The sequence below is a fragment of the Anguilla rostrata genome, chromosome 7 (assembly GCF_018555375.3).
Source record: "Anguilla rostrata isolate EN2019 chromosome 7, ASM1855537v3, whole genome shotgun sequence".
Taxonomy (NCBI): Eukaryota; Metazoa; Chordata; class Actinopteri; order Anguilliformes; family Anguillidae; genus Anguilla; species Anguilla rostrata.
This window is the reverse complement of record NC_057939.1, coordinates 22,065,828-22,093,819: the sequence shown is the minus strand read 5'-3', so window position 1 is coordinate 22,093,819 and position 27,992 is coordinate 22,065,828. Positions and strand designations below refer to the sequence as shown.

Sequence of the window (27,992 nt, the reverse complement as noted above, 5' to 3'; positions counted from 1 at the left end):
TGGTGTTTACCCATAATGCTTTGCAAAGTCGATATACCACTGTCTCCCACAAACAGGTGACCACAGATTTATTTTAGCCTTTAGCATTTTATTAGCATTTTACAGAAATATAAACATTGTGCATCTACATCTATTAAGTTGTGTATTTTTAAAACATTTTTAATCATACAAATGCCTAAAAAACATTAATGCATAACTTGTTTAAAGGGTAATGAAATTTAGTTTTCAGAGGAAAGCATTGCATGTCTTACAAAGTCAATACAAATTCTTATATGTAACTAGAGGATATTTACAGTAGTGCATTCCATGATAAATGGTGGTTACAATCCAGGGCGAAGATCATGCTTATTATGATGGGTAGCAGTTGAAAACATAATTCACTGAGAAGCTGCAGAATTCCAGCAAAGTTAGCATGTATAGAGTCTTTAATCCAACCATACCCTTATTTAACAGGTATATATAACATACTATTATCCATGTTAGATGGCTAGTTATGAGTCATGACAACCTCAGCAAATGACTGACATAATCCATGATGCATTTTAAATGATTTTTTTATTGCTCCTGTAGCTAGAATACCAATGAAGGATGGGTGTAGAGCTAATGAACCATCTTTTTGATTTGCTGAGCAGGTTCATCTGGTTTTTGATTATAGGTTTAAGACTTAGAGAAACTTTAAGACTTTAAGAAACTTAGAGATAGCAACAGGGCACTAAAACCTGGTAGTTCACACCATTACCTTTCCCCATAAATATCTGCTTGGCTGATAAAGAGTCGCTAAGTTCGGTGAGCTGGCTGGTGTGAGATTAATTCCCTTTGTCGTGCAGTGGGGGGTGACAGACCGCGGACCGGTTGCGACAAAAATTTTTGACCGGGGATGTACTATTGCAAATTTTTGTTTCATTTGGCGTGAGATTTGTTAGGGTGGCGTGAGAGCATGAGAGTTAACGACCCTGGCTGATAACTATTGATACAGTGTAGCCCTGTCTACAGTATTTTAGGAGGAAATCGTATCTATGCTATTTAAGACATATGTAGCTCCATGCCTTTTAAATAACAATTGTGACATTTCCTTTAAACATTCCATGTGAAGAGAGAACCAGGCGTGTGTGTGTGTGTGTGTGCTGCGTGCGTGCGTCTTGGGGGGGTGTTGGGAGTGTTACCCTCCCAGCCTCATGTTGAGTGTCCCATGGCTTGGATCCAGGTTACCATCCTGTCCTGGGACACAAGGCAGCCGGGGGTCTGCAGTCTGTACTAAAGTCACCTTGCAGGTCTCCGTCTCCACTCGAACCTCACACCAAGCAGGGAAATCCACTGGCCGTTGGATCCTGCAGAGAGAGAAAGAGAGAGGGAAAGCGTGTAAGGGAAAAACAATAAGCAGTGCTATTCTAGAACATAAGTGGTAAACACACTGCAGAGTGCCTCTCGCTAAGAATGAGACCCATTAGTTGATTCTTCAGCCGCTGCACTGAGCAATAGCTACACCTGTAGTTTTAGAGGTAAAACACTTATTTTTAACTTCCAATTACAGTATAGAAATTCTGGGGAACCCTGCAACATCATTAAAAATATTTACTTTATCAAGTAAGGAACCTGCCCCCATCAATTAACCATTTTTTGAACATTTTTGTTTTATGGGAAAGAGAAGATATTTGTAGGACAATATATTTCACCATTATTGTTGACTCTGGAGAAGTGTAGCCTAGATTGTAGCCTATACACTGACATCATACACATATTCAGTGTGTGCTTGTAATAGGAGAACAGAACATCATTGGAATTAAAACAGGACTGCATGCTATGGAAATAAATTGGAATATGCAATTAAGAGATGCTTACTAATTTCACATATGCAACTTTTCTGAGAAATGTAAATTTCAAAGGGCTGAAGGATACACTTCATGGAAGTGTTCTTTGACATCCCAAAAACTACTCCCAGAAGATTTTATTGTCAAATTCTTTTTGCAGTTAAAACGAGGCCATCTTGAAATAGAAAAGGAGACCTGGGTCAAATACGCATTTGTTTTGGATTCAAATACGTTTCTGTGCTCTATTGATCTTTTCTGGTGTAACTGAGCCTGCCAATGTGACCAGAAGACAGGGTTTGCACTTTTTGAGAGTATTTCATTGGTTCCAATACACCAGACAAGATCAGTAAAGCATAGAAAAGTATTTGAATCCAAAACAAATAGGTGTTTGACCCAGGTCTGGACCAATGAGACTGCAGATCTCTCACAAAGTCCAAATTTCAAAGCCTACTACAATGTGTACATTCTTTTTAGTCCTTGTTTATATGCCTTTTTCAATTTTCTGTTTAGTTACTGTACCCTGAGATCTCAGTGGGACTTCCTGGTAAAATTAAAGATAGGTTAAATAAAAATAAAATGGCTAGACGTGTACTTACATTTCGCAGCAGCCAACGCCCATGGGGTGCAGACAGGTACAGTGGAGACACCCGCTCTCCATCCAGGATTCACCAAGGGTGTAGTGCTTCCCCCTGTACTCACAAAGGGCTAAGAGAGAACAACATCTACTTTAATTTTATCAAGTCAACTGGAGAATGATGGCTCTACCTGCAAAAATCAAACAGTCTATTCTGGGACCAGTCTTCAATCATTCAGTCATTGTACAATCGTTTTAAACTCACACGTACAGCATGCCTAAATACAACAGAAAACATTTAGAACGATGTCGTGAGCTAAAGTTGGAGAGCAAAGAGTTTCAGTTTGTGAAATGACCTTGTTTGGTAGATAGAATATTAGCACTTACCTTGTAAAAATTTGATCAAAATATCTCGCTACGCAACAGAGTTTAGAGCCTCAGACTGCTCCATGTGTAGTATCTCACCTTGGGAGTTGAAGTGGCACTGGGTAGGTAGCGCCAGGCAGTTGTTCCAGATAATGGTGCTTACAAGAAGAGCCAAACGCCAGTGTCTTGCCATGGGCTCCATGTTCTCCTCTCTCTAAATCCCTCTCTTGCCTCAACACCAAAATTTATACCCCCCAAAAAATTTATGAGCCGGGCACAGCCCCATAACAAAGTGAGGTAGGGTAGGTTGAAGAGTTCCAGGGGGGTGCAGAGGAAAAAAGGTTGTGTCTTGGCAAAACTTTGGCAGTACATAATTCTCCGCTCCAATGGGCATGACCTCTAAAATGATAGAAATAGTGACACATCCTGGTATGACTAAGAGAGAGAGAGAGAGAGAGAAAGAGAGAGGGGAGAGAGAGAGAGAGAGAGAGAGAGAGAGAGAGGGAGAGAGAGAGAAAGAGAGAGGGGAGAGAGAGAGAGTTAAACCTATATATATATATATATATATATATATGAGGACAACTGAACAACTAATAGTCAACCTATATAAGGCAAAGCTTGAAGCCTGTCTCTCTTCAGCTGTTTTCATTAGATGCAATACAAAGTGCACTTGTGCTGCGTGGGATGTTGCAGGTTGCATGATGTTTATCAGCAACCAGAGCACAGGCAGGTCAGCAGATCATATCAAAGACAGTACATGGAAATATCTGTAAAACTGACCTCTAAGGATTAAAGTGTTACCAAAACGTTACTAGGTTACCAAGATGTTACTAGGTTGTCTAACACTCACAGATGCACACAAATATTTGAACCTTGCAGCTGTCAGCTCTGACCCCTGACTGCTTCCCCCAGGATGAGCTCACTATGATGTAAGTGTGGTTCCGGCAGTAGCTCTGTGGTCTCCACGCTGTGACCTCACATGGGGCTTATCCAAGGTTCAGGCTGTTTTTTTAAGGTGGAGGAAGCTCATGAAGACAGAATTAGACATCTATATTGCTGCTGCAAGTGTCTATCTAAAGAAGGGGAGGACCAACTCACCCCTGCACTTGCCATATCTACTCTCATCTAATACAGGAGCATAAATGTAGTTTGAGGTAGGGTGGGGGCAGGTGACTTAGAGGTAGAGAGATTAACTAACAACCTTAAGGTTAGTGGCTTGTTCCCCAGCATGGCCAAATGGGCATACTGGGTAGCGAGTGATACATCTATGGTGCCCACCAACACTGGCAAAAGTGCCACTCCTAACAGCACCAAGTTCCAGTTACTTTGTGTTACTTTCCAATAAAGTGATCTTAAGCATAATCGTAGAATCGTAGAAAAATTAGCTCATATTTGATTATCTCCTGCGATTTGATAGAAAGCTTAGGAGAGATCATTGCAACAAAACTGCTATATGTGAACAGGCTTTTTATGGGCCATGCCATTTTTGTAGTGTACAATGGTGTGGACTGACCGCCACAGGTCACGCTTACTGCATTCACAAGTAGGCTACCAAGAGACAGGCATAGCATTATAACTCAGAGGTATTCAACATCTTCTTGCATCTATTTCATAAGCACAGCCTCATTTATTTATTTATTGATGTCTTTTTTTAATTTTATTTTATTCAGTGCTCTTTGAATTGTGTTCTTTGCACAGCTGACAAAGATCCTGACAATGGAAAACATACTACCTGTTCATCTGCTGACAAATCACTTTGCAGCCAAATGCAAATGTCCAGATTCTGTAAACAACAATGTTTCAATTTTTATTTTATTTATACTCAACAAGAAGTAGAAAACACAAAGGTTACAGAATCCAGAAAACTGGAGTCCATGGTTCACTTGGGGATTAAAACTATAGATTTGTTAATGGGTTGCGATTAAATAAAGTATTTCACAGATGCTTCTTCTCCTGTGGTATTTTGTGCCTAGATCTAAAATAACACACGAAGGAAAGGTTGCTGTTTGTTTATTTATGAGTACTCACACTGAAAAATTTAAGCAATGTCTTTTTTCTTTTCTTCTAAACATCAACATCCAGGAATGTGCAGCTGTGTAGAAGCGTTCACGTCATCCTCCCTTACTGCGGGTGAAATGGTCCCTGTCCTTTTAAACAGGTCTTTAATAACCAGTGGAGCATGTAATAGACAGAGGTGCCATGCTACTAGAGGCTGACTCATTCCATCATTTATCAAATTTATCCAGAGCAACAACACACATGACGTTTTTACATAAAATACAACTCATTTATACAGCTGGACATTTAACTTAACTAATTCAGGTTTAGTACCGTGTTCAATGGCACAAGACTATTGCCTCAGCTGGGAACTATTGCCAGAGACCTTCAATGTTGCCTAATCATAATACTATAGCGACTGTCATCAATGTACTCGTCGCTGAGCATTATGTAATAGACAAAGCAATATACGAAAACGTGGGGAGATGGGATTTCCCACAGCTACCTGTTATAAACAGATCACCATTCTATGAATAGAAATTAAGAACATTAAAGAACGAACAATCTGCGGTTCTGATGCTTTTGCCCCCCTCAAAACAGAACGTCTGTCACCGTGAAGAACGAGTTAGGTCACGAAGCCCTTTCACATACCACCTAATGAAACGGGCATCTGTGGGGAACATGCAGGTTTTCTTTTGCGGAGAAGCCCAATTCGAGTCCGTGGGGAGCTTTTTGGCTGTTGTCCCACCTCTGACCCACAAATTACTGAACCTCTTTTTCCATTTTTGACAGGAAGATTTAGAGAAAGTCGTAAACCCACTGGACGAGGTCCACGAGGCGCGTAACTATGAACAGTAGCTACTGTTGTCCATAAACTTTTGAATGTGGTGGGGCAGAAAATAAGAACAGTTTTGTATAATTCTCAAACACCCTCTCAAGAATCATTATGATACACATACTCAAACTGCGGCGTATAAAATACACCAACCTCGTTGGTTATGATTTCGGTACAACTCATTTTAACTGAAATATTGCTGCATATGGGATTTCGAGCATTTGTAATCTGACAAACCTTCGCGTGAGAAGACTTAAACTGGATGGTAAACATTTTCTCTTGAGTAATCTTTTTTCTAATATCCACATCCTATGAACCCACAAAATGTGACATATATCATACAACGTTGGCAGCGTGAACGTTTTCCAAACTTTTCTCCAACAGGAGGTGTTCAATCTCATCCGAAAAGGGCAGGGTGGTTGCAGGTTTTTGTTGTAGCCCAGCACTACCACACCTGGCTCAACTAATTCATTGAGCATGGTCTTCAATAAAGACATTGATACGTAGAATCAGGTGTCTTAGTGCTGGGCTAAAATAAAAGCCCGCATCCGCACGAGACTTCTTCGGATAAAATTGAACACACCCTGCGCTATAAACCGCAAGTCTAGAACGAATTTCACCTACCACTTTAACTCCGCCTCTATTTCCATTTTCAACCAATAACAGAGAGGGAACATCGGCTCAGACAAAAGCAATAGAAAGTAAAGCAGAGCACAGTGGTCACCTATCAAATTGTGATTTTACAAGCGATTATTTTGTCTGTGTTGAACTGTTGACTTCACATATTGCTAGCTAGCTTGCTGTACTGAAAACATCGAATATTATGTCCGGGTAGACATTTGTCACAGTAATGTCATTAACAAAACGGGCAGATAAAATTTGAAATCCCACGAGTGCTGGCAACGGCGAAATTGAGTTACTTATTGTGAGCTCATGTGATCGGCGTCGCTTTGCCAGGTTTTAGTCGGTGCAGAAGGGGTACTTTTCGGCTGTTCGGAGGCCTCCCTGTCTCCGTCCATCGGAAAGACGAATTTCGTTTCGGCCTGGTGATCGTTTATTTTCCAGTGTGTCATATCGCCTATATTTCCGAAGATGGATACAGACAAGTTTAACTATGTCTACAGCTGTGACATGGACATAAATGTACAGTTAAAAATGTAAGTGTGTTTTGTTCTTGTGACAATGTAACGTTAACTGGCAAACCCCATCAATAAAGGTAACGTTATTTATAGGCTAAGTTGGCTAAAGTAAAGCAATACTGAATTATAAGGACATCTCCGTTTTAGCACTTTTTCTTTGCAAAATAAGCTTGAGTTTGCTCGTCGAGTATTGGAAATAAAATTGATGTCATCGGTGGTTAAGCATTTTGGTAGCTAGCCCTTTATAGCGAGCATCAGCTAAAGTGACAAAAGATGAAGTGATATTTGTCCCAAAAGCAGTCAGGAAGCAATGTACCGACCTTGCCAAATGGCCAGTTGGGTACGTTACTTTCCTAATAATGAAAATGGATTGAGGAAGCAGTGTTAATCCACCTTACAAAATATCTGTCTATATCTGTCTTTTGTTTGTATTTCGACACAACACCGTGACTCTCCAAATCTAATTTTATCACATCTTAACGACAGCTTTGGGATGAGAACACAGGCGCCCGTCATAGACATCATGCACATCATCTACTCGTGGCCCTCTCGTAACAACAGGCCTACTTCGGAAGTAAAATGATCATGAGGAAAACAAACAAGTCTGCAGATACTCACGTGCGCAACTGAACTATGTGAAAAGATTCCATGGAACTGTGCGTCCAGAATTTGTATCACCGCAGACCTCAAATGAATCAATGCGTTTGTGCACCTTTACTGTAAAACATTTTCTACAGGTTGTGTAATTAATTCCATTAATTCTGACAATGAATTAAGAGTTGACAAGGTTATAAAAAAATAGGATTTAATGGAACGAGTGCCAGCCGTACCATTTCGTAGCCTTTACAACTTGCCTACATGTGGTGTATTGTTGCCAGAGATGTAACATAAAGTTGAATCCTGCCCATAGTCCTGTCTTACGAAGACTCGCATTTCATCAGGCATTTTCAGTTTCAGCCTAAAGTCTACGATTGCGCCTTTTTAACCCACTTTTTAACGGGCACGAAGACAATGGGGCTTGATACGTTGTTAAATACAGCTATGTGATCAAGTTGCCACATTACCTTGTCATCCCACTCTTCGTCATAACGTGTTTACATCTCTGCGGGAAGAAAAACAGTGGACAAAATTCTGTTGTGTCATTTTGTTGTGATTCGCAAGCGTGAATGCTTGTTCTCCTCTCTCAGCGGTAGTTTGGAGGGAAAGCGAGAACAGAAGAGCTACAAGGCCCTGCTCCAGGACCCCATGCTGCGTTTCTCCGGCTTGTACCAGGAGAGCTGTTCCGACCTGTATGTCACGTGCCAGGTTTTTGCAGAAGGCAAGCCGCTGGCCCTACCCGTGCGCACGTCATACAAGGCCTTTAGCACGCGCTGGAAGTGAGTTCATAATATTCGTTCACGATGTATCGCCTGTAGGCCTACACTACAGTGATCTCATCTTCTTGAGATAGTATTGGCGCTTATGCTCTGCTATGTTAGTAGATATGTGTGTTGTAGTTTGAAGGGCTGGGCACTCTTGCGTTCAGGTAACTGCCCCTTTCACTGTCTCGAGCAGCTGGAACGAGTGGTTACGACTCCCAGTGAAGTACCCCGACCTACCACAGAGCGCACAGGTCGCCTTAACCGTTTGGGATGTGTACGGACCGGGTCAGGCCACGCCTGTGGGCGGAACCACCGTCACCTTGTTCGGCAAATACGGGTATGACTTTTGACTAATCACAGCAGAACCAGAGCTCCCCACAGGCAAACAGAAGCACATATTATTAACAGTCATCATGCTTTTGAAGATATTTCTTAATTTTTAAAAATCTTCCTCTCCATCCCTCTTGCACAGCATGTTTCGTCAGGGAATGCACGACCTGAAGGTGTGGCCGGGGGTGGAGGGGGATGGGGGAGAGCCCACCACTACGCCAGGCCGAACCAGCAGCAGCCTGGCAGAGGACCAGATGGGCAGACTGGCCAAGGTGGGAGGAGGCTGATGGTTGGCGGTTCAGGGTCGGGGGGGGGGGCTTCAGTTTAACAAGACTTGGTGGGGCTGCTGGGTGGCCCATTCTGTTAAGGTACTGTTCCAGTCAGGGGTGCCGTGTGTGTGTGTGTGTGGGCGGGAGACAGAAGTAAGGGTGATTCCAAGGGCCCTGACTGACTGGGGCCCTCAAAGAATATTAGAACATGGGACTTTCTGGGTGGTGGGGCACAAAGTATGATCTACTCCTGGGGCCCAGAATCCCTGGTGGCTCATCTGGTTCCAGTGCAAGGATGGGCCCCATGGAATTACTGTATCAAATTACAGACCATGCCAGTGGCGACTGTGGCTGGCGGGGCAGTGCGTAATTGGCTCTTGGGTTGCCCAGGGATGAAGACTTTCAGCCAGCTGAGACGACAGTGTGGTGTGAAAAGAAGCAGCAGCAACCTCACATGCTTCAGAGCAGAGTGCATGGTTGTGGCCGCTCTCCCCAATTAACAGTGGAGATCATGATGAGATTCGCACCATGAACCTGATTGGACATTTCAAACTGGGGAGAAAAGGGGGTTTAAAAAAGCATTCAAAAAATACAAGACGCAGGATAAGAGAAGCACGCAGGTCAGCTATAAGGTTGGTGTTCACACTGCTCGCAAGAGTTATACTGGAATATACACATGCAATACAAAATTATGTTTTAAGCCTAAAAATGAAGTTGTTCCGTGTAGGAAAAAGGAGGGAGGGGAAAAAAAACACTGCTGTTGAAACCAGCATCTGTTTCAGGGCCCAGACTTGGAGCTGCTCAGTGACGTGAGTAGGCATCGCTGAGCATGGGTGACGTGCGTAAGCGTGTCTTTGAGCTCTGCTTGTACATGTGTGGGTTTTACGTGAGTGCGTATGGGACTTTGTGCGTGTGCGTGGGATGCAGTGCTGGTGAGAGTGTATCACTGCATCGCACTGCTCCAGGCACCCAGGTACAGCAGTGGACTTGCTTGGACTGTGTGTGAGTGGACATGTCCACTGGCCCTAGGCTGTCCTCCACTGTCTACGTGTGCACTGCTAATGTGGCGTTACTTTTTTAAAGTGATAGGAACAATAGGAACCACTGCTGCATACACATTTAACCAAATGTCCCTACAGAGCTAGCAGCAGATGCAAACAATTTGTTTTGTGCCCCAGAAATACACGTCTGTCAGTCTTTTTATTTTATTTTTTTAAACACGCTAGCTGTCTATTATGGGTGGTGACCTGAATGCCTTGCTCGTGTGCAGTGACACTGGGCTGCATGGCTGGGGAGTGAGCGCTGAGACATCGGTGCTCTCTGATTGGCTGCGCTCATCGGTGCACTCTGATTGGCTGCACTCTCTGTCCATCTCTCACACTGCTGCTGCTTCTATTCCACAAAGGTTAAACTCTCTCTCTCTCTCCCTCTCCCCCTCCCTCCCTATCTCTCTCTCAGCTGACTAAGGCACATCGGCAGGGTCACATGGTGAAGGTTGACTGGCTGGACCGTCTGACCTTCCGCGAGATCGAGATGATCAACGAGGTGAGACCTCCCCGCACTCCTTGTTTATCACACACAAGGCAGAGTTAAGGACAGTTACAGGCCGCAATGATAAAATGCGATTTTGACCTTTGCCTGGCGGTGTCCAGATAATTCACAAGGGTGTAGAGATCACTTTGTGAGGTAAGAAATAGTCACATCTCTCCATTTGTTGTGCAGAATTTGGGACACTATCCCAGCAGTCCGGTGAGGATATGAGTTTTGAGTTGCAGCAATGTTTTGTGTTTGATTCCGCAGTTTATGAATCCTAATGATGATGTGTGTTTGGCTCACAGAGTGAGAAGCGTAGCTCCAACTTCATGTACCTAATGGTGGAGTTTCCCCGAGTCAAAACGGGAGACAAGGAGTACAGCATCGTCTACTACGAGAAGGTTGGGAACTGTGTGTGTGTATGTCGATGAGTGTAACCAGTCACTCTGTTTACAGTGAAATTCTTTGGCATTTAATAGATGCTCTTATCCAGAACGGCCTGTGCATCAAACCTGCAACCTCAGAGTTACACGCTTGGTTCCCTAACCATTATGCCACACTGTTGCCCATATTGTGACATGTTTGTGAGTCTATTACAGTGTGTATAGGAAGTTACTGCTATTCTGGTACAACTGCCATTAACAATTGCTTTGGTGGGCTCAGTGCAGTACAGACACCAGTGGTCATGTGACTGTCTTTCTTCCCTCCCATCCCAGGATGGAGATGAGTCCTCTCCCCTGCTCACTAGCTGTGAAATCGTCAAAGTGCCTGACCCACAGATGTGCATGGTGAGACAGTGATACATGCATTCATTCCTGAAAAATGGAGGTGGCAACACCTTCAGAGGCCTGTAGAATGTGAGCCATTAAAAATGTCCCTCTTGTCCTGCCATAGGAGAACTTGGTGGAGAGTAAGCATCACAAGCTGGCCCGTAGCCTGCGCAGCGGGCCCTCTGACCACGACCTCAAACCCAACGCAACTACGCGAGACCAGCTCAATGTCAGTACAACGTTGTGCATGCACGTGTGCATGTGTGTGTGTGTGATTGTGATTGTGATTGTGTGTGAGTGTGTGTACATGCGTATATGTCCACACTGAACGGGTGCATGTGTATGTGTATGTGTATCCATGCAGATCATCGTGAGTTATCCACCTACCAAGCAGCTCAGCTCAGAGGAGCAGGACCTGGTGTGGAAGTTCCGTTACTACCTGACAACACAGGAGAAGGTGAGTGACTTTGTAGCCCCTTCTGTATGCTATGCTTGCGTAAGTATGTACCGGTGTGATCTTTTAAATGCTTAAACGGGTAACTGCAGTGGCACATTCAAGAATACTTTGCTACTCTCACTCAGAGAAGTTGATATAGTTGATAAGTGTGTGTTTGTAAGGTGTGGGTTTAAAGCCTCGTCTTCCCTCTTCTAGGCCCTGACTAAGTTTCTGAAGTGTGTGAACTGGGCGATGCCTCAGGAGGCCAAACAGGCGCTGGAGCTGCTGGGGAAGTGGAGGCCGATGGATGTGGAGGATTCCCTGGAGCTGCTGTCCTCCCAGTTCACCAACCCCACCGTCCGGCGGTACGCCGTGGCCAGGCTGCAGCAGGCCGACGACGAGGTGGGGAGCCTGCGTGCGTGCGTGTGTGTGTGTGTGTGTGTACGCGTGTAGTGTGTTACCACCTGTGTGTGTTTACATATATGGCATGTGAGTACATGTGGGTGCACATATACTCGTGCCTCTGTGCCTTTCTGCGTCTCTGTAAATACCTGGTTAGCCGCCCTTTCTCTCTCTCCCTCAGGACCTGCTGATGTACCTGCTGCAGCTGGTCCAGGCTCTGAAGTACGAGAACTTCAACGACATCCAGGGAGGGCTGGAGCCCGGGAGCAAGAGGGACAGCCAAGGAGGCCTGGGGGAAAGCACTGTTCTGGGGGATATAGAGAGGTGAGGAGGGAAAGCACCGTTCTGGGGAAAATAGACAGGTGAGGGGGGGAGATCAGTGCTCTGGGGGTATAGACAGGTCTTATTAATAATAATAATAATAATAACAATAATAATAATAATAATAATAATGCAGTGTTATATTGACTCGATTCCCTCAGCTCTCAGTCACTGGCAGGTCCAGTAGCGCCACCCAGTGCTCCAAAAGGAAAAGACGCCACAGACAACGACAGCCTGGAGGTGAGGAGTGGAGGAGTGTAGCAGGGAGGTGTGAGGACGGGGGGACAACAGGAGGGACACGGGGGAGGAAGGGGGCAGGTTGGAGGATGGAGAGATGGAGGGGAAGGCAAGAGAAGGATGTGTGTGTGGTGGATACTCACCACTGTGTCCGTACTGGGGCTGTTCTGTTGTGTGTGATAAGCTACAAAGGTGTGTAACTGTAGCTGTGGTGTGTGTGTGTGTGTGTGCTTTATAGCAGGACCTGTGCACCTTCCTCATCTCACGTGCCTGCAAGAACTCCACACTGGCCAACTACCTGTACTGGTGAGGCTAGTAAACGTGTGTGTGTGTGTGTGTGTTAATCATGTCTAACCCAGCAGGTATGTGATAGCGGAGTTTGTGTGCACATTAATGGTGTCTGCCCCTGCAGGTATGTGATAGTGGAATGTGAAGACCAGGACACTCAGCAGAGAGACCCAAAGACTCATGACATGTACCTGAACGTGATGAGGAGGTTCAGCCAGGCTCTGCTCAAGGTGAGAGAAGCTACTGCACAGACGGGCACTGCCTAGGGGTTTACAGGCCCAGTTAATGTGTCCATATGATCCTTTTTATCCTCCTACTGCCTCGTTTTTGTGTTGTGTCAGTTTTTTTTCACATTCATTCATATCTCTCTGTGTCTCTCTCTCTCTCTCTCTCTCTCAGGGTGATAAGAGTGTGAGGGTCATGCGCTCTCTCCTTGCTGCTCAGCAGACGTTTGTAGACAGGCTGGTGCAGCTGATGAAGGCTGTGCAGAGAGAGAGTGGGAACCGCAAGAAGAAGGTGAGACGTGTAAACACTCACAATCACTCACTCGCACGCGCACACGCACGCGCACACACGCACATACGCACGCGCACACACACACGCGCACACACAGGCGCGCGCCCTGACAGCGGCCCCGCTGTTTCAGACGGAGCGGCTGCAGGCGCTGCTGGCCGACAATGAGAAGGTGAACCTGTCGGAGATCGAGCCCATCCCCCTGCCCCTGGAGCCCCAGGTCCGCATCCGCGGCATCGTCCCAGACACCGCCACACTCTTCAAGGTACGGGACCCCTCTCTCCATCTCCACCGAACACCCGGGACGAGGAATGTACACGTTTCTTTCTCTGCTTTAAGCACCTTTTGGAAGTGACGCAGGTACAGGGGTATAGGACCATTTCCGTTTTAATGTCAAATCAGCCCTGCACTTAAGTAATTTCGTCCCAACTGTAACCCACCGAAGATATCCGTGCCATGCTCAGATATCTGTGTTCAGTATTGCTCAGTGTTGAGAGGTCAGTGTTCACTGGTAGTAGATCAGTGCTCAGAATTCAGCTTTGAGAGCATAAGTTTGAGGGTTTGGTGATGTTCAGTCATAATCAAAAATTTAGCACATATAACTGTCATTAGAGTTCATTGTTCTGAAATGAGTTCAGTGTTCCAGATTCTGTGCTCCGTGTTCTGGATTCAGTGCTCAGTGTTCCAGATTCAGTGCTCGGTGTTCTATGCTCAGGGATTAATGTTCAGAGCCTAGTGTTGAGGGTTAGGTGGGTGTTCATGGCTCGGTGCTTAGTGTATGTCTTCCTCTCTCTCTCTGTTCCTGTCAGAGTGCTCTCATGCCTGCCAAACTGATCTTCAAAGCAGAAGATGGAGGACTGTATCCCGTCATATTCAAGCATGGAGACGACCTGAGACAGGACCAGCTCATTCTGCAGATCATCTCACTCATGGACAAGGTTAGCTCCACACATCCTTCTATGCTGTACAGGAGGCGTGCAGCATTCTATCTTATAGATCATCTCCCTGTTATACTGTACAGGAACCATGCAGTACTCCATCTTATGCATCATCTCACTCATGGAAAACTCCAGCCCCATCTCTGTAATATCCACAAACATGCAACCAGAGCAGTCCAGTGCTTCGTCTCAAAAATCAGCACCCTGTGACTGTGCCAGTGCTAGCTGTGGCCAGCAGCTTCTCAGGCAATGCAAAGAGGCGCCAGAATCTCCCTGGGAAGGGGGGTTTCATTCAGCCGGAATGACAGAATGTCACTGTGCACCAGGGGACCCTCGACCTGGCAACCGCTAGTCCTACTGAGCCGCAGAAAAAAGTGTCTTCCTCTGGCTCACGTCTGTGCGAGCCTGACTTGCAAACGATGGTGCCATAAGAAGTGGTGGCTGACATCACATGCTTCTAAGAAGAGCACATGCTTGTCTGCACTCTCCTGTATCAACAGTGGAGGTTGCAGGAAAAGATTCACTGGATGAAGCGGAAAATCGGCAACCAATTCAGACTCAAGAAACCAAGGGCGTATTTCACTAAGCAGGATTACTGTGTTAGCTGAATAACTGCCCTGAGTAAAACCCCTGAACAGCTCTTTTTACTTCAGTCCATGGTCCAGATTTGGGAGGGTTACAGGTTTTACTCAGTGAGGTTATCCAGCTGACTCAGTAATCCTGCTTCTTGAAATACCTCTCAAGTGAGGTACTGTACGTAATTGTACAATCAGCTTCTTTAAAAGAAGAACCTGCAGACTCTGCAGCTCTCCAGGACTAGTCCCTTGGCTTGCAACATTACTTCTGTGATGTCACAAGGTGTTACCCAGAGAGCTTTGTTCTGGCGCGATGATGGCGGAATGAGGGTTTTTCTGTTTCTGTCACTTTCAGCTTCTGAGAAAGGAGAACCTGGACCTGAAGCTGACTCCATATAAAGTTCTGGCCACCAGCACCAAGCACGGTGAGTCTGGGGAAGACGGGCGCTCTCTGTCCCATGATCCTCTCTGTGTATGCCACTTACTGTGACACAGCCTCTGCACAGAGATCATTATGTGTAGATCCTGAACAGGCCCAGTTATGCATGTCAGATATCTGCAGAATCAATGTAGTTCCTGATAGGAGGTGATCTACCGTAGTTTGTGCTTGTGACCTCACAATGTTCACGGTCTCTCCTCCCACAGGGTTCATGCAGTTTATCCAGTCAGTTCCTGTAGCTGAGGTTCTAGCCACAGAGGGAAATATCCAGGTACTCAAACCTGCCTGTCCTGCCCCCATAGCCCCCCCCCCCCACCCCCCCCAAAACACACCCCAGTTTAATACCTGCAGCTCCTCCTTCCAATTTATTTCTCAGGGCTTACAGCCTCTCTACCTCCTGTTCAGTACCTATAGCTCCTCCCCTTACTTTGGAGTGCCTATAGCTCCTCCCCTTACTATTTAATGTTGGTTTCCCCTCCTTGTCCTGTGCAGTGTCTATAGCCCCCTCCTATCTCCAGTGTGTATAGATCCAGTGTCCTACTCCTAGTGTGTGACCCACGCTCCTGGATGAAGTCGTAGTCTCCCTCCCTGTGTCCTCTGCCTGTCCCTCACATCTGTGCATCTCCACAGAGCTTCTTCAGGAAACACGCCCCCAGTGACAAGGGGCCCTATGGCATCAGCTCTGAGGTGATGGACACCTATGTCAAGAGTTGTGGTGAGTCCACACATAGCAGCCCTCCCCCCTATCTTCTATACCCGCCCTCCCATATCTGATCTCCTTCACCCACAGTTTGCACCTGCTTTCTAACACTCTGTGTGTCTCCCAGCTGGATACTGTGTCATTACCTACATTCTGGGAGTGGGGGACCGGCACCTGGACAACCTGCTGCTCACAAAGACCGGTGAGTGTCTCAGTCTCACACACATTTTACTACAGACACTGTACCAGTGTACCACAGGTACTCCACATTACACACACAAAAACGTATGAACTGCATCTATACAAAACATGTAGCAAATATCTATACATCTTTGTTCGAGCTGCAGTATGCCTCATGCTTCTGCATATTAGCGCATGCTGTTTTCAGTTGTTTCCACTAGGGGGCAGTAGGGAAGACAGAAGAACTCATTACGTGTGTGCCTGATCTTTGGTCCCCCTCTGGTTCTCAGGAAAGCTGTTCCATGTTGACTTTGGGTACATTCTGGGGCGGGACCCCAAGCCCCTTCCGCCCCCTATGAAGCTGAGTAAGGAGATGGTGGAGGGCATGGGGGGCATGCAGAGTGAACAGTACCAGGAGTTCCGCAAGCAGTGCTACACCGCCTTCTTGCACCTGCGCAGGTAACAGGCTTAAGCATACGTGCACACACACGCACGCACGCACGCATACACACACACACACAGATGCATGCACGCGAACACGCACACATGCACATACACACACTGGCATGCACACACGCAGACACACATGCACTCGCACATACACACACTCCTGAGTGCTACAGCACACTGATAGGCAGGAGTACCCGCAGGGAGGCTCGTGGGTGATGCGGTTCTGACAGTCTGCAGAGTACACTCAGATGCTAATGGGGTCTCTCGCCTGTCTCTGCTTCAAGGTACGCCAACCTCATCCTGAACCTCTTCTCTCTCATGGTGGATGCCAATATTCCAGACATTGCTCTAGAGCCTGACAAGACTGTAAAAAAGGTGAGATAGAGAGGGTCCGTGTGTAATTTATTATCTCTATTATCTTGTTATATATTGTCTGTATTTATTGTCTCTCTATATCTATCTCTCACACAAACTACACAATAAATTACAGTGCTAGAAGACTCCGGGATTTTAAATGAGGGGGGACCAAGCTGGATTAGTTTGTAACAATGAGAGCATTTACGTTCCATTCATAATTCTGTTCAAGTTCCAAATACAGAGAAATCTGGCTAAAAAGGAAATTGCAAAGTGGTTTAAGCAGTATAATCACATCCATCTCCACCAGTTTTAATCTTCCAGAACTTTCCATTGATGCCCCCTCCAGGTGCAGGACAAGTTCCGGCTGGATCTGTCGGACGAGGAGGCGGTACACTACATGCAGAGTCTGATTGATGAGAGCGTTGGGGCATTGTTTGCTGCTGTGGTGGAGCAAATACATAAATTTGCTCAGGTAAGTGTGTGCAGGCTTATATGCATGTGCGCACGTAGTTGTATGGGTGATTGTGTGCATCTATGTAGTTATGTCTGTATGTAAATGGTAAATGGGACTGCATTTATATAGCGCTTTTATCCAAAGCGCTTTACAATTGATGCCTCTCATTCACCCATTCACACACACACACTCACACACCAACGGTGAAAGGCTGCCATGCAAGGTACCAATCAGCTTGTTGGGAGCAATTAGGGGTTAGGTGTCTTGCTCACTTCGACATGCCCAGGGCAGGGGATCGAACCGGCAACCCTCCGACTGCCAGACAACCGCTCTTACCTCCTGAGCTATGTCGCCCCGTGTTTGTATGGGTGCATGTCTGTGAGTGAGTGTTTTTGTGAGTGTGTGTGTGTATCATATGTATTTGTGTGTGTGTTTGGGAGTAGGTGTGGACACACCGCTGTACACAATATAGTAACAAGCTTGTGTTGTACCTCATGCTTCCAGTACTGGCGCAGATGAGGAGGCCATGTTGGAAAATGGTGGACTGAAGTGACGGACCGAGGGCTGTAGCCGACTGACAGAAACCCCTCCCCCCTTTTCTCCAAACTCTGAGGGTAGAGGGGAGGGGGGGGCATGAGGAAGGAGCCACAGAGCTGGACTCACGAGTCACGATACCGTTCACCTGCTGCCAAAGGTGGAGGTCGCAACTGCAAGCGTGGCAGACGCTCTCAAAGGACTCCAGCGCAAGGCTTTTCACCTTTCAGTGTATTTATACCTGCTTTTGCCCAGAACATGAGACTGACACCCCCACTGTACCCATCATGGCCAAATAAAGAGGAGGCTGAAAACGTGGTCTGTGTGGGCCTCCTCGGGTTAACGTCACAGGGGTCCGTTTCGGGAAAAAACCCCAGCAGGGGTGCAATGAACACTGAGCTGCGGATCAGTAAAGTCACCAGAATCACCAAACTCTCTACTGGCAAGAGAACAGGCCCAAAAACATTCCTCATTGAATTTTTTTACCCATCACAAGGAGGCAGGGTTGGAGGCAGTACCGTTTCAAATCAGCCAGTTCAGGAAATGAATTGAAACTTGGTACATGAATTGGACAAAATGCCCATAATGACTGGGGATATTTCAGTTAATTAATTGTATTCAAGTTGATTATCCAAACTGAGGGAATTTAAATAATATTGATCCCAGTTCCACAATGAAAGAGGGGTAAATTTAGCCAGTTCTGCTTTCGAGGATTATAGGCTCGCTAGCAAAGCCAATTACTTGTTTTCAAATGTTTTGGAAACCAGTTAGTGGGTGTCTGCATTTTAACATGACTTGCTTTCAGCATTTTTTTTGTACGCAAAAGGAAAACATTTTGATAAATGTTTGTTGAGTTTATTGTAATATAATAATAGTTCTATAGAGTTGCACTTTTCAAACTTTAGCATTTCCTTTATTTTCCTTTCCTGTTAAATTTTCTGCCGCACTCACTGGCGATAAGACGTACGCTTGCAGGATTATCTGATTTTTAATCATTGCTGAAATTTGAAGGTCTCGTTTGTGCGCGTGTGTGTTTTCACATGTACTTTTTCAATACGCACGCTTAGCGTAGTGCCAGTGAATGGAAAAACACCGCAGCCCTCACTGAGCCCTGCCCAGCGGTTGGATCGGAGGCTTGTTACTCTTTCCGGAGAGCGCGAGAGAAGCCTCCTCTGACATTTCCTGTCACATTTCAACCCACCAGCGTGTGTGTGCGTGCATGTGTGCATGTGTGTGCGTGCATGTAAATGCATATATACCTACCAATAAATATATATTTATATGTACGTGTATAAATATATATGTGCAAATAAAGGTGGAGGTGTGATGGTGACAGTTGCCTGGCAGTGTGTGTGTGTGTGTGTGTGTGAGATTAGGGCCTAAAATCTGAGAAAAAATCTTTTTGTTTTATTCAAGTTTTTTTGTTTGAAGAAAAAAACAATGTTAAAATTAGGTTCAGGTAATCTGAAAGAACAGCTCAGTGAGTGCAAGCAAATTCTTTTGAAGCAAAACCACACGATGACCACGTGAAATTCACAGCAGGCCGCAACCTTGCGCCATCTTTCACAAAACCCGAACCGAATGACCTTACCTAACTGGAGAGCCTGCTCCGCAGTAGTTCCAGCTTTACAGAACTATCTGACAGACTACTAGATAGTTTTTTAAACATTTACAATAGTTCTTTTAGAGCAGCAATGCATTGCATTACATAAAGAACAGACTCAAAATTTGCCTTTAGGAGTGACATTCAATATAATATTTACCACACAGTGCCCCTTAAAACTCTTACAATAGCTCATCTCATGTTCTAAGACCAAATTGACAGCATATTTGGCTTAAAACAGTAGGATGCCTACACCCAACGTCTCAATTAGCCATTAACAGAACAATAACAGAACTGAGCCGTCACAATCCCCAGGAAATCAACTGTTAAAGAGGTGTGGTTATCACCCTGAACACTGCCTGCCATCATATCGAAGAGAGGCCCCAAGCAGTTTCCTTTCAGCGTTTAAATTCACATTTCCTCATGTATGCGTTCTCGTGTTTGTCGGTAAAGTGCTGCATTGGTTTCATCTAGTTCTGAAGCTGTGGTAAAGGTGTGAATGTCTTAGTCACTAATGAGAGCATTTAAATGTATTTTTTGTTGGTTTCTGGTTAATGTGAAACTAACGAAATGATTGACATTTAAATAAATTCAGATGATTCATTAGCAATCATTTAGTCTGCCAAAGAGCACCACAGGCTTTAAAAAACATCATTAGGCTAAAGCTCATAAAAACCGCTCCAACGCTCTACAAAACCACATACAGCACAAACACCGTGCAAGTCAGTTATTCTTTAGCCACAGTGTCTTTTTTTCTATCGTCTCTGGGTTAAAGTAAACAATAATTGTTTTCAGAGTAATTTATTGCAAGTACAGCAAAAACGGTAAAACTGGAGGTGAAAACCTGGACCCTTTTAGGGTCAGTTAATGTTCCTGTCAGACAAAGTCTTCTTTCTGCCATTAGACATTCGACGGAAGTCCCCTGTGCTGGAAATACGTTGGTACCATGGCCCGTGTACAAATGCCCACCTTACGTCGCAAATAATAATTGCGAGCGAACGTCAACGACATTTTCGTATTCCAGTTCCTGGAGTCATACCGACGGTCTGTCTCACCGTTTCCGTCTCATCCATCGCTCACGGCTGTGGTTTGGTGTTTTATGTGGCGGCGAAAGCAGAACAGCAGCTGCGCCAGGCAGGAGCAGGAGCAATATAACCTCCTGCGGGGCGGGCACCCGGCGAGATGAGGCGTGACACGCGGACAGCAGCGCTAGAGCGATGGCTATGGGGGAGAACTCGAGCGCTGATCACTCAGCACCAAGCACGCCATCCCCCCCCCCCTCGGGTAATGATGTCATACCACTACTTCAATTTTCCACCTAAATCTCTGAGCTGCCAGTGAAGCCCTTCCAAAGGCCGCTCGCTCAGACAGCGGCGCTCCAGCTATTCCGGGGTCTTCCATGCCGTTTCTGTCGCAAAGCAGAGGTTTGCGAAAAGACGGGAACACTGTTTTCTGATTTTGTGGAGGGACAGGTCCATTACAAGGCAGAATTTGGGGGAGGGCAGTCCTGGCTGTGAAGCGTGAAGTCTGGACAATTAGGTCATTTTCCTTCAGGTTGTGACTTTTTAATGGTGTACCCAGTGGCCTTGGTGTGCCAGTTTCAACGAACAGACCCAGAACCTCTTCTGTTGCAGTTGTGGTGACTGACAGTGAATGTGCTTTCTGGAGGAGATCCCTTCCTTTTGAAGGCGGGTACCGCTTTCACACCCCTTGCACACATTGCGGGGTTCAAGACGGCAGAGTCTGTGGGGACCTGGGCAGTTTCACCATCGCTGGATGTGGTCAATATTGGCTACCCGCAGGAGAGGGAATCTTTAGGTCAAACCACCCTGCGTCCTCCAGTTTCTCCTCCTCACAGGCCTCCAACCTCACTGAACACAGCGGGACGTCCTGAGCCACCCCACACCCCTGTACGTTATCCGGGGAAGGCAATTTTGGAGGGCCTGGAACCTTCCCTCCAGGCCCTGTGTGTGTCTGTGGGGGTAATCCCCAGAAGTCCTGGGACAGACTAGGCGCCACAACGCACTGGAGCAGGAGGGTGACGTCATTGATTTCCAGGTCACCTCCCGTCCCCCCACTGTCCCAGGCTGCCTGGCCTGACCCTATGTCCATGAGTAAGGGGTTGCTGTAATACCCGTCCCCCTGGCTGGGGCAGTCGGTCTGGGCCTCCGGAGGAGTTAGCAAGGTGAGGACACCACAAGACCCCGATGGGGACCGGGACAGGATGGAGATGTGGTCCCCCCCAAGTTCTTCCTGAAAGTCCTTATGGGGGAGCCCCAGTTCCATTGACTCCCCATTCTGCAGAGACTCCTACATAGTACAGTAGTATTCACAATATGATACAGTGCAACAACAAAAAATTGTTAAATAAACACATTAAACAATAATATATTATATAACTAAGACATACAACATCGTAATTATTATTATAATTCAGTACATATACACATATCAGGAAACACAATAAGTACATGGATAAGAGGCGAAGACAACATCACAAATAATCACAGACTTCATCACTCAGTTTAAATCAAGCACAGTGTGTTATTTGCCATTCCTCTTTTCAGAAACATTTAATATGTACAGCATTCCTGCTTACTTTCTTACTACTTATCACCTTTTCATTTTGGGACTGTTAAACTGGATTAGATAATTTTATTGTTGTAATCTGTAATTTTATTGTTGCAATCTGCGACCTTTTTCAAGACAAAGGTGAGGAGCAATTACTATATAGTTTAATGAGGCTAAAGTAATTAAGCAGTTAACTGCTTTTTTACTTTCAGTATTAGAACACTGCATTTATATAATCTTGGAAGTGTAGATTTCAGTATGACAGCCATTTTGTGTCAGAACTTGCAATATAGAGGGCAGAACTTTAAGGTTATTATAGGCGATTAGATTGACGAGTTAGGTGTGTGTGTGGGGGGGGGGGGGGGCAGTGTGGTGTACCAGTGCTCTGGGGAGGTGAGGCTTTGCTGATGGCCATCGTTGTTTGAGGTAGTAGATGGCAGGGACGATAATAAAGAGCATGAAGAACACCGCTCCGAAAAGCCACAGCTTCTGAAACTCAGCAACTGTGAAACAGACAGACATGCATGTACACACACACACACACATGCACACACACGCGCACACACACACACACACATATACATACACACACGCGCGCGCGCACATGCACACACACACACACACACACACACACACACATACACACACATACACACACACAGGCACACGCGCACACACGCGCACACACACACACACACACACACACACATCAGTAGGCTCTGCTGCCATTAAGTCATTCTGTTTTAAAACTATTGCACTCACATTTACCTACCTATAATTACTGCACTTCAGACTGCCTGAGGTCAGTATTTTAAAGCCTTTTTCGGTGTAATAAGTCTTTTTACTTTTTTTCAATTTAAGCCTCATCACTGAGTAAATCAGCAGAAATATTAAAGTCCTCTTAGGGGCGGTCGCTCTTGTGCTCCTCTCCCTTATGACAGAGGAGAGTCTACAGGCTCTCACCAGTCTTCTTGGGCAAGTCGACGCACTGTGGAAACGAGGCGGGGCTGGAGGCGGGGCTGGAGGCGGGGCTGGAGGTGAAGTTCGCCACAACGCAGTGCCTCTGACCCTGAGCCAGTCCCATGAACACATAGCTCACCTTCTCCTCTTTACTACACTTCTGGTGGGTCTGAAAGAGGGGGTGGTCAAATGGAAGTAGGAGGGGTACAGAAAAAGAAAGCAAAATTACAAAAGGATTATGAAGAGAGAGACCACAAGGCACATTTTCATATTTTTATTGACATTTATTTTTAAGACTAACCAAATGCCTGGTCAATCAATAATGCATTTCCTTTTCACAGTACCTGTTGTATTAGGATTACTGTTTCATTTGCTATTCTTAGTAAGCACTTTGAGCACTGCATTAGTACTATATATGAAAAGCACTATATGAATAAATATAATATAAATAGAGTGTAGAAAAAAGGATGAACATTCAAAGGGGAGGGGAGGTGCAGGGGAGTATCGGTACAGAGTCTAAGGAGCAGAACTGGAGAGAACAGCAGATCTGTATGAAAGGGGGGGGGACATGGAGAAATGGATAAAACAGGTTGTGCGTGAAGGTGAACAGACGGCATAACGAAGCGTGGGGATGTACGGGATATCTGAGAATTGGGGGCGGTACCTGGCGCCATAAGGGGCGGGTCTCACTGTACACTGTGATGGAGATGCAAAGGTCCACAAGCTTAGAGAGCGGGCAGCAGTCTCTGGGGGGGCAGGCCCAGAGGGGCGAACACACCATGGTGACGCTCACTGTCAGATTGGAGCCCTGCAGAGAGAGAGAAAGGCTGGGGGGGCTGTAGTCCGCTGGGGGGTGGGGGGGAGGGAGCCAAGGTCCAGAGAGATGGTGAAGGATAAGATAAGTTACACGTACAGTAATGATAAAAAGAAATATTCATACAACTACACCTGGAAATGAAAGACTCAATAAGAGAAAAGGACACTCAGGGAAGATAGAGTATATTAGGATGCTACTCGAATACGTTTTTGTAAATGTTTTATTCAAAGCGCAATCAGCATATTAAATGCATAATAGGCCATGTTTTAATTTTATTCATTACACTTTAACTTTGTTGAGACACAGTTGAAAAAACAATCCTGACAATGGAATGGCATCTGTCCATTTACAAATGTTGCCTGTTTTTTAATGTCACTGTGAGGCCAAAGGTCCATTGCGTAGACAGTGAAGTTTCTATTCTATAGCGATTAGAAGTCCAGACAGACAGAAATGGCAGAGGGACACTCACTATCTCCTAAGGGGTCGGACATCTTGGGCTCGGACCACAGCACAGACCCCGGGGTAACCTCTTGTCCCAGCCGTACCCAGTTATATAGGTTATACTCTGCGAAGACCCGGGAAACGTCACAGCTTCTGGACATCACCCTCTCACACCCTTTCACCGCCTCCCACTGACTGGCTCTGGGGGAAATAAAAATAGTCTGACATTTGCGGTTCTGATGTAACCACGGTGTGAACAACCAGAACATTTTCACTTTGTGTTTGCCATGAACAGTTCAGGCGTCTAAAGCTGCAAAATAAGACCCAGGAGCGGCTGTTGACAAAGTAGGTGGAGGCAGGCCCCACCACAGTTCTCTAACTGGCAGACCTTTATATAAAACGTAATTTATGAGCAAAGTGCTTCAGTTCACCAGTACCAATATTGGCAAGCTACAGCATGTGCATGAGCTATACTTGTTTGTTTGGTGGTATCTCAGTAATAGTCATGTTCTGTGATGACAGGTGAAAGATCCATTATCTGCAGTTGCTTGTCGTCAAACTGTTGATTGAGAGCTGAAGTGCAAAATGACCACTGAAGCAAAGAACATGCCAAAAGGTCACGCTCCACAGTGCTGGAGACATTTGGCATCAACCCTTTTTAAATAAGAGAAAGGTAAATGTTATGTTGGAGTTGCCAGGGTGGAAAAAACTGAAATGAGAGGTCTGGATTAATCATCAGTGATTCATCACAATGATTGCATCTTTCTGAGGTTTCTGCAAAAACCACAAACGTTCATATCTCAATCTCTCCTCCAGCTGTTTTTCTTTCTCTCGTCCCTCTCTAATGCCTTCATTCGCTCTCTCATACACTCACATTCATCTCTCTTTCTCACTCGCTCTCTCTCTTTCGCTCTCTCTCTCTTTTGCTCTCGCTCTCTCTCACGGACACACACATCCCCCCTATTCTCAGACACAATGATATGGGAAGCTTTCTGTTTCATTTCTCTCCCTCTTTCCAGTTCATAGAGCAGTGAACCATGCTCCCAACAAAGTTTCTGAATGGCTGTGGTACAGTATCAGAGGGAATCGACACAGGTTTTTTTATTGAACAGAAAATGAATAACTAGTTATAGCAGAAGTCTGAAACACTGGTTCTGGTAAGCTGCAGGGTGGTGCTGGTATTTTCTGGTACTTGGCACTTAATTTATCGATTACAGATGATTGTACGGTGAACCGGTTGCGGTGGTCTGAAGCCATGCCTCTCTCTGATTGCCTCTCTCTCTCTCTCCTCGTATCTGCTGTTCTCAGTCTATTTTGGTGTGCTGATTGACAAAAAACTAAACTGGAAAAGACAAATATCCTATATTACCAACAAAGCTGCTAAAATACTGGTGTCATCAGCAAAATCAGATATATTTTACCAGGGACAATTCTCACTTCTCTGTTCTATACCATGTTATACCCATTTTTCTCATATTTCAGCATTGTATGGGCTAGTATCCACAAGTCCATACTCAGACAACCTCAAATGGTCCTCAATACCTATGGCATAAATGTAATCCAGATCTGGCCATTTGATTTTCAATATAAAATGAATCTCCTTCCTACCAGTTTCCATAATCTGTTTTTGCCCAATAGTCAAGCACATAGTTATCCTACTAGAATTTCATCTGAGCTCCACAGTACTTATTTTAGAACAACAAAAGATCAACTCTCAGTTTGGTACCAAGGACTATCCTACTAGAATAATCTGCCTAACCACCTCAAAATTGTACCTGTCTCACACAGCTTTAAAAACACCTCCTTGTCTATGTAACTACGTCATAGTTTTGTATTTGTCTTTATTATTCCCTGCATCTCTTTGTCTTCCTCAAATTGTTCTGATGTAGTTGGTATTAATGTCATTTAAATATTTTATCTTAGTTTTTTTGTTTTCCATTAACTAAATATATATATATGAATTAAAAATGTAGATGACATAGGCTGAAGAAGTAGTGCAGAAACACTACAGGCTAACAGAAAAGATAATGGACTTAAACTAGAAGAATCATAGACTTTTAAATTCTCCTTAACTTGACCTAATGTGCGTAATTTAAATCTTATCCAACTGCAGCTAATAGCCGTTTACGCTAATTATGTCTAATGTGAGTGTTAGCTCTCATTACAATGTCACGTGAAATTTTTTGATTAGAAAGAAAAATGCTGTTATGAATTTGGCTGATCTCAGATCTCTCATTGAATTGCTATAAGTGAAATAAAACAAAGTAATTTAACTCCACAACTGATTCAAAAGTTGACATTACTACGGATCAACCTGATGAAAAACCATGACAAGTAAGGTCAAATATTCAAAATCAAAAGCTAATTCATGGTTTCAGTTTCCTATTCTCTGCCAGCCTTTAGTGGAAACCAGGATAATATCCAACATGTTCCGGCCTGTGCCTCCCCTCACTCCTCCTTAGACCTATGGCCAAGCAGATTTTTTTGGCATGTTTTTCAAAATTCTAAGTGTCTAGAACTCCATTGCTTTCATTTACCAGTAGTCACTGTTACATCAGGATTAGAATGTTCAGTTAAGAAAATCCTGATCACATAATTGTGATCTTACATCTTAATAAATTAATTAATTTACTTTGAATGTATTAATACACACATATAAAGGCAGAATAAGATAGTTTATTATTTTTAAGATACTGTATTTGTGTAAATGTCCATAAGCCCTCTCAACTTTCCCAGAGGACAATACATTTGCACTAACCTTCTTTCCTTGGGAGCTTTCTAGCTATGCACAGCTATGGTTTTGTGTGTTCATAAAGTATTTATGTTTGCAAACACACACGCACACACACACACATGCCCACTTACACTCTTACTCACCCTTGTGTTTTATTCTGAACAGTATAGGCTGTATTAGGCTTGTGAACAGGACAGTCCCACTGCAGTAAGCCTCTCAGATCCCTCCATGTCACTGTTATGTTACACTGAAGCACCTTGGATCCTGAAATAACACAAAATGAAGTCCACTGCAAGGCTCGCTTCATGCTCAGTGAATTCACAGCCACGCGACCACACAAACTACACAATAACAATATAAAATTTGAAGTCATTCATGAACGAAGGGAGAAGTTACACAGCACGGGCAGGTGGTGCTCGTTAACTCACCTGAGGTGACCAGAGTAACACAGGCGCCAACCACAGCAAAGTGCCATAGGAAACAGTTCATTATTCCACCACACCGCACTGCTGTTGCTGTAAAAGAGACAGAAATCACAAATCCAGGGTTAATATTTCATATACTTTTTTTCACATGAGAATACAATAATACAGTATTATCTATGAATTATCCATGAAATACCCCAATAATTCTGTACATGTGCACACAAATTTGAGTGCTTTTTCATACTGAGGAAGTTAATTAAGAGCGTAACATAAGAATAAATAATGTTAAAAATATTCTCCATCTAATGCACTTACCAATTAAACGAGAGAAATAAAGTCGTCTGCTAACCTGTGGATGTTATCCGTGGACAGGCAGACTGTGAGATAAGAGAAGACTGACAGAGTTTAAAGAGGAGGAAACTATATGGCAGGAAACCTGAGGGAGTGTGACAGAGTGCGTAAGAATCAGAAACTTTGGTGGGAGCAGGGTTCACTGCACTGTGAGCCTGAAAAAGGAGAGAAATGAAACGGAAAGCATCCCATAACAGAGTATCAGATAATAGGGGGTATGTGTCTGTGCATGTGAGAGAGAGAGAGAGAGAGAGCGAGAGATAGAGAGAGACAGAGAGAGAGA

General features: G+C 44.9%; 3 protein-coding genes across 11 annotated transcripts; 1 reads left to right on the top strand and 2 right to left on the bottom strand.

Annotated features, from left to right (window-relative positions):
- Nucleotides 1-67: 67 nt before the first annotated feature.
- Nucleotides 68-7,925, bottom strand: msmp1 (microseminoprotein, prostate associated 1). Of its 7 annotated transcripts, none has more exons than XM_064343757.1 (6): nt 7,785-7,909; nt 4,777-4,872; nt 4,481-4,531; nt 2,848-3,183; nt 2,405-2,513; nt 68-1,328 (listed from the first exon to the last, which is right to left on the bottom strand). In XM_064343757.1, exons 4-6 carry the CDS (start codon nt 2,948-2,950, stop codon nt 1,160-1,162), a joined length of 381 nt encoding a protein of 126 aa, XP_064199827.1. In that variant the 5' UTR covers nt 2,951-3,183; nt 4,481-4,531; nt 4,777-4,872; nt 7,785-7,909; the 3' UTR covers nt 68-1,159. The 7 variants fall into 7 exon arrangements, with proteins under 7 accessions (XP_064199827.1, XP_064199826.1, XP_064199829.1 ...); XM_064343756.1 differs by lacking the exon at nt 7,785-7,909 and adding an exon at nt 5,819-6,116; XM_064343759.1 differs by lacking the exon at nt 4,777-4,872.
- pik3c3 (phosphatidylinositol 3-kinase, catalytic subunit type 3) lies at nt 6,374-18,125 on the top strand. Of its 2 annotated transcripts, none has more exons than XM_064343749.1 (25): nt 6,374-6,738; nt 7,908-8,096; nt 8,275-8,418; nt 8,554-8,683; nt 10,139-10,225; nt 10,519-10,614; nt 10,930-11,001; nt 11,108-11,212; nt 11,348-11,440; nt 11,636-11,821; nt 12,003-12,145; nt 12,304-12,382; nt 12,621-12,685; nt 12,792-12,897; nt 13,067-13,183; nt 13,314-13,445; nt 13,990-14,118; nt 15,049-15,118; nt 15,339-15,403; nt 15,763-15,847; nt 15,960-16,034; nt 16,303-16,471; nt 16,747-16,837; nt 17,166-17,291; nt 17,778-18,125. In XM_064343749.1, the coding sequence occupies exons 1-25, from the start codon at nt 6,674-6,676 to the stop codon at nt 17,790-17,792; spliced, it is 2,634 nt and encodes an 877-aa protein (XP_064199819.1). In that variant the 5' UTR covers nt 6,374-6,673; the 3' UTR covers nt 17,793-18,125. The 2 variants fall into 2 exon arrangements, with proteins under 2 accessions (XP_064199819.1, XP_064199818.1); XM_064343748.1 differs by having other exon boundaries at nt 6,375-6,738; nt 12,618-12,685.
- A 2,070-nt stretch (nt 18,126-20,195) lies between these two features.
- Nucleotides 20,196-27,982, bottom strand: si:dkeyp-75h12.7 (uncharacterized). Of its 2 annotated transcripts, none has more exons than XM_064343751.1 (8): nt 27,708-27,982; nt 27,362-27,448; nt 27,077-27,197; nt 24,228-24,400; nt 23,606-23,787; nt 22,945-23,110; nt 22,360-22,484; nt 20,196-21,720 (listed from the first exon to the last, which is right to left on the bottom strand). In XM_064343751.1, exons 2-8 carry the CDS (start codon nt 27,420-27,422, stop codon nt 21,193-21,195), a joined length of 1,356 nt encoding a protein of 451 aa, XP_064199821.1. In that variant the 5' UTR covers nt 27,423-27,448; nt 27,708-27,982; the 3' UTR covers nt 20,196-21,192. The 2 variants fall into 2 exon arrangements, with proteins under 2 accessions (XP_064199821.1, XP_064199820.1); XM_064343750.1 differs by having other exon boundaries at nt 27,674-27,981.
- Nucleotides 27,983-27,992: the final 10 nt, after the last annotated feature.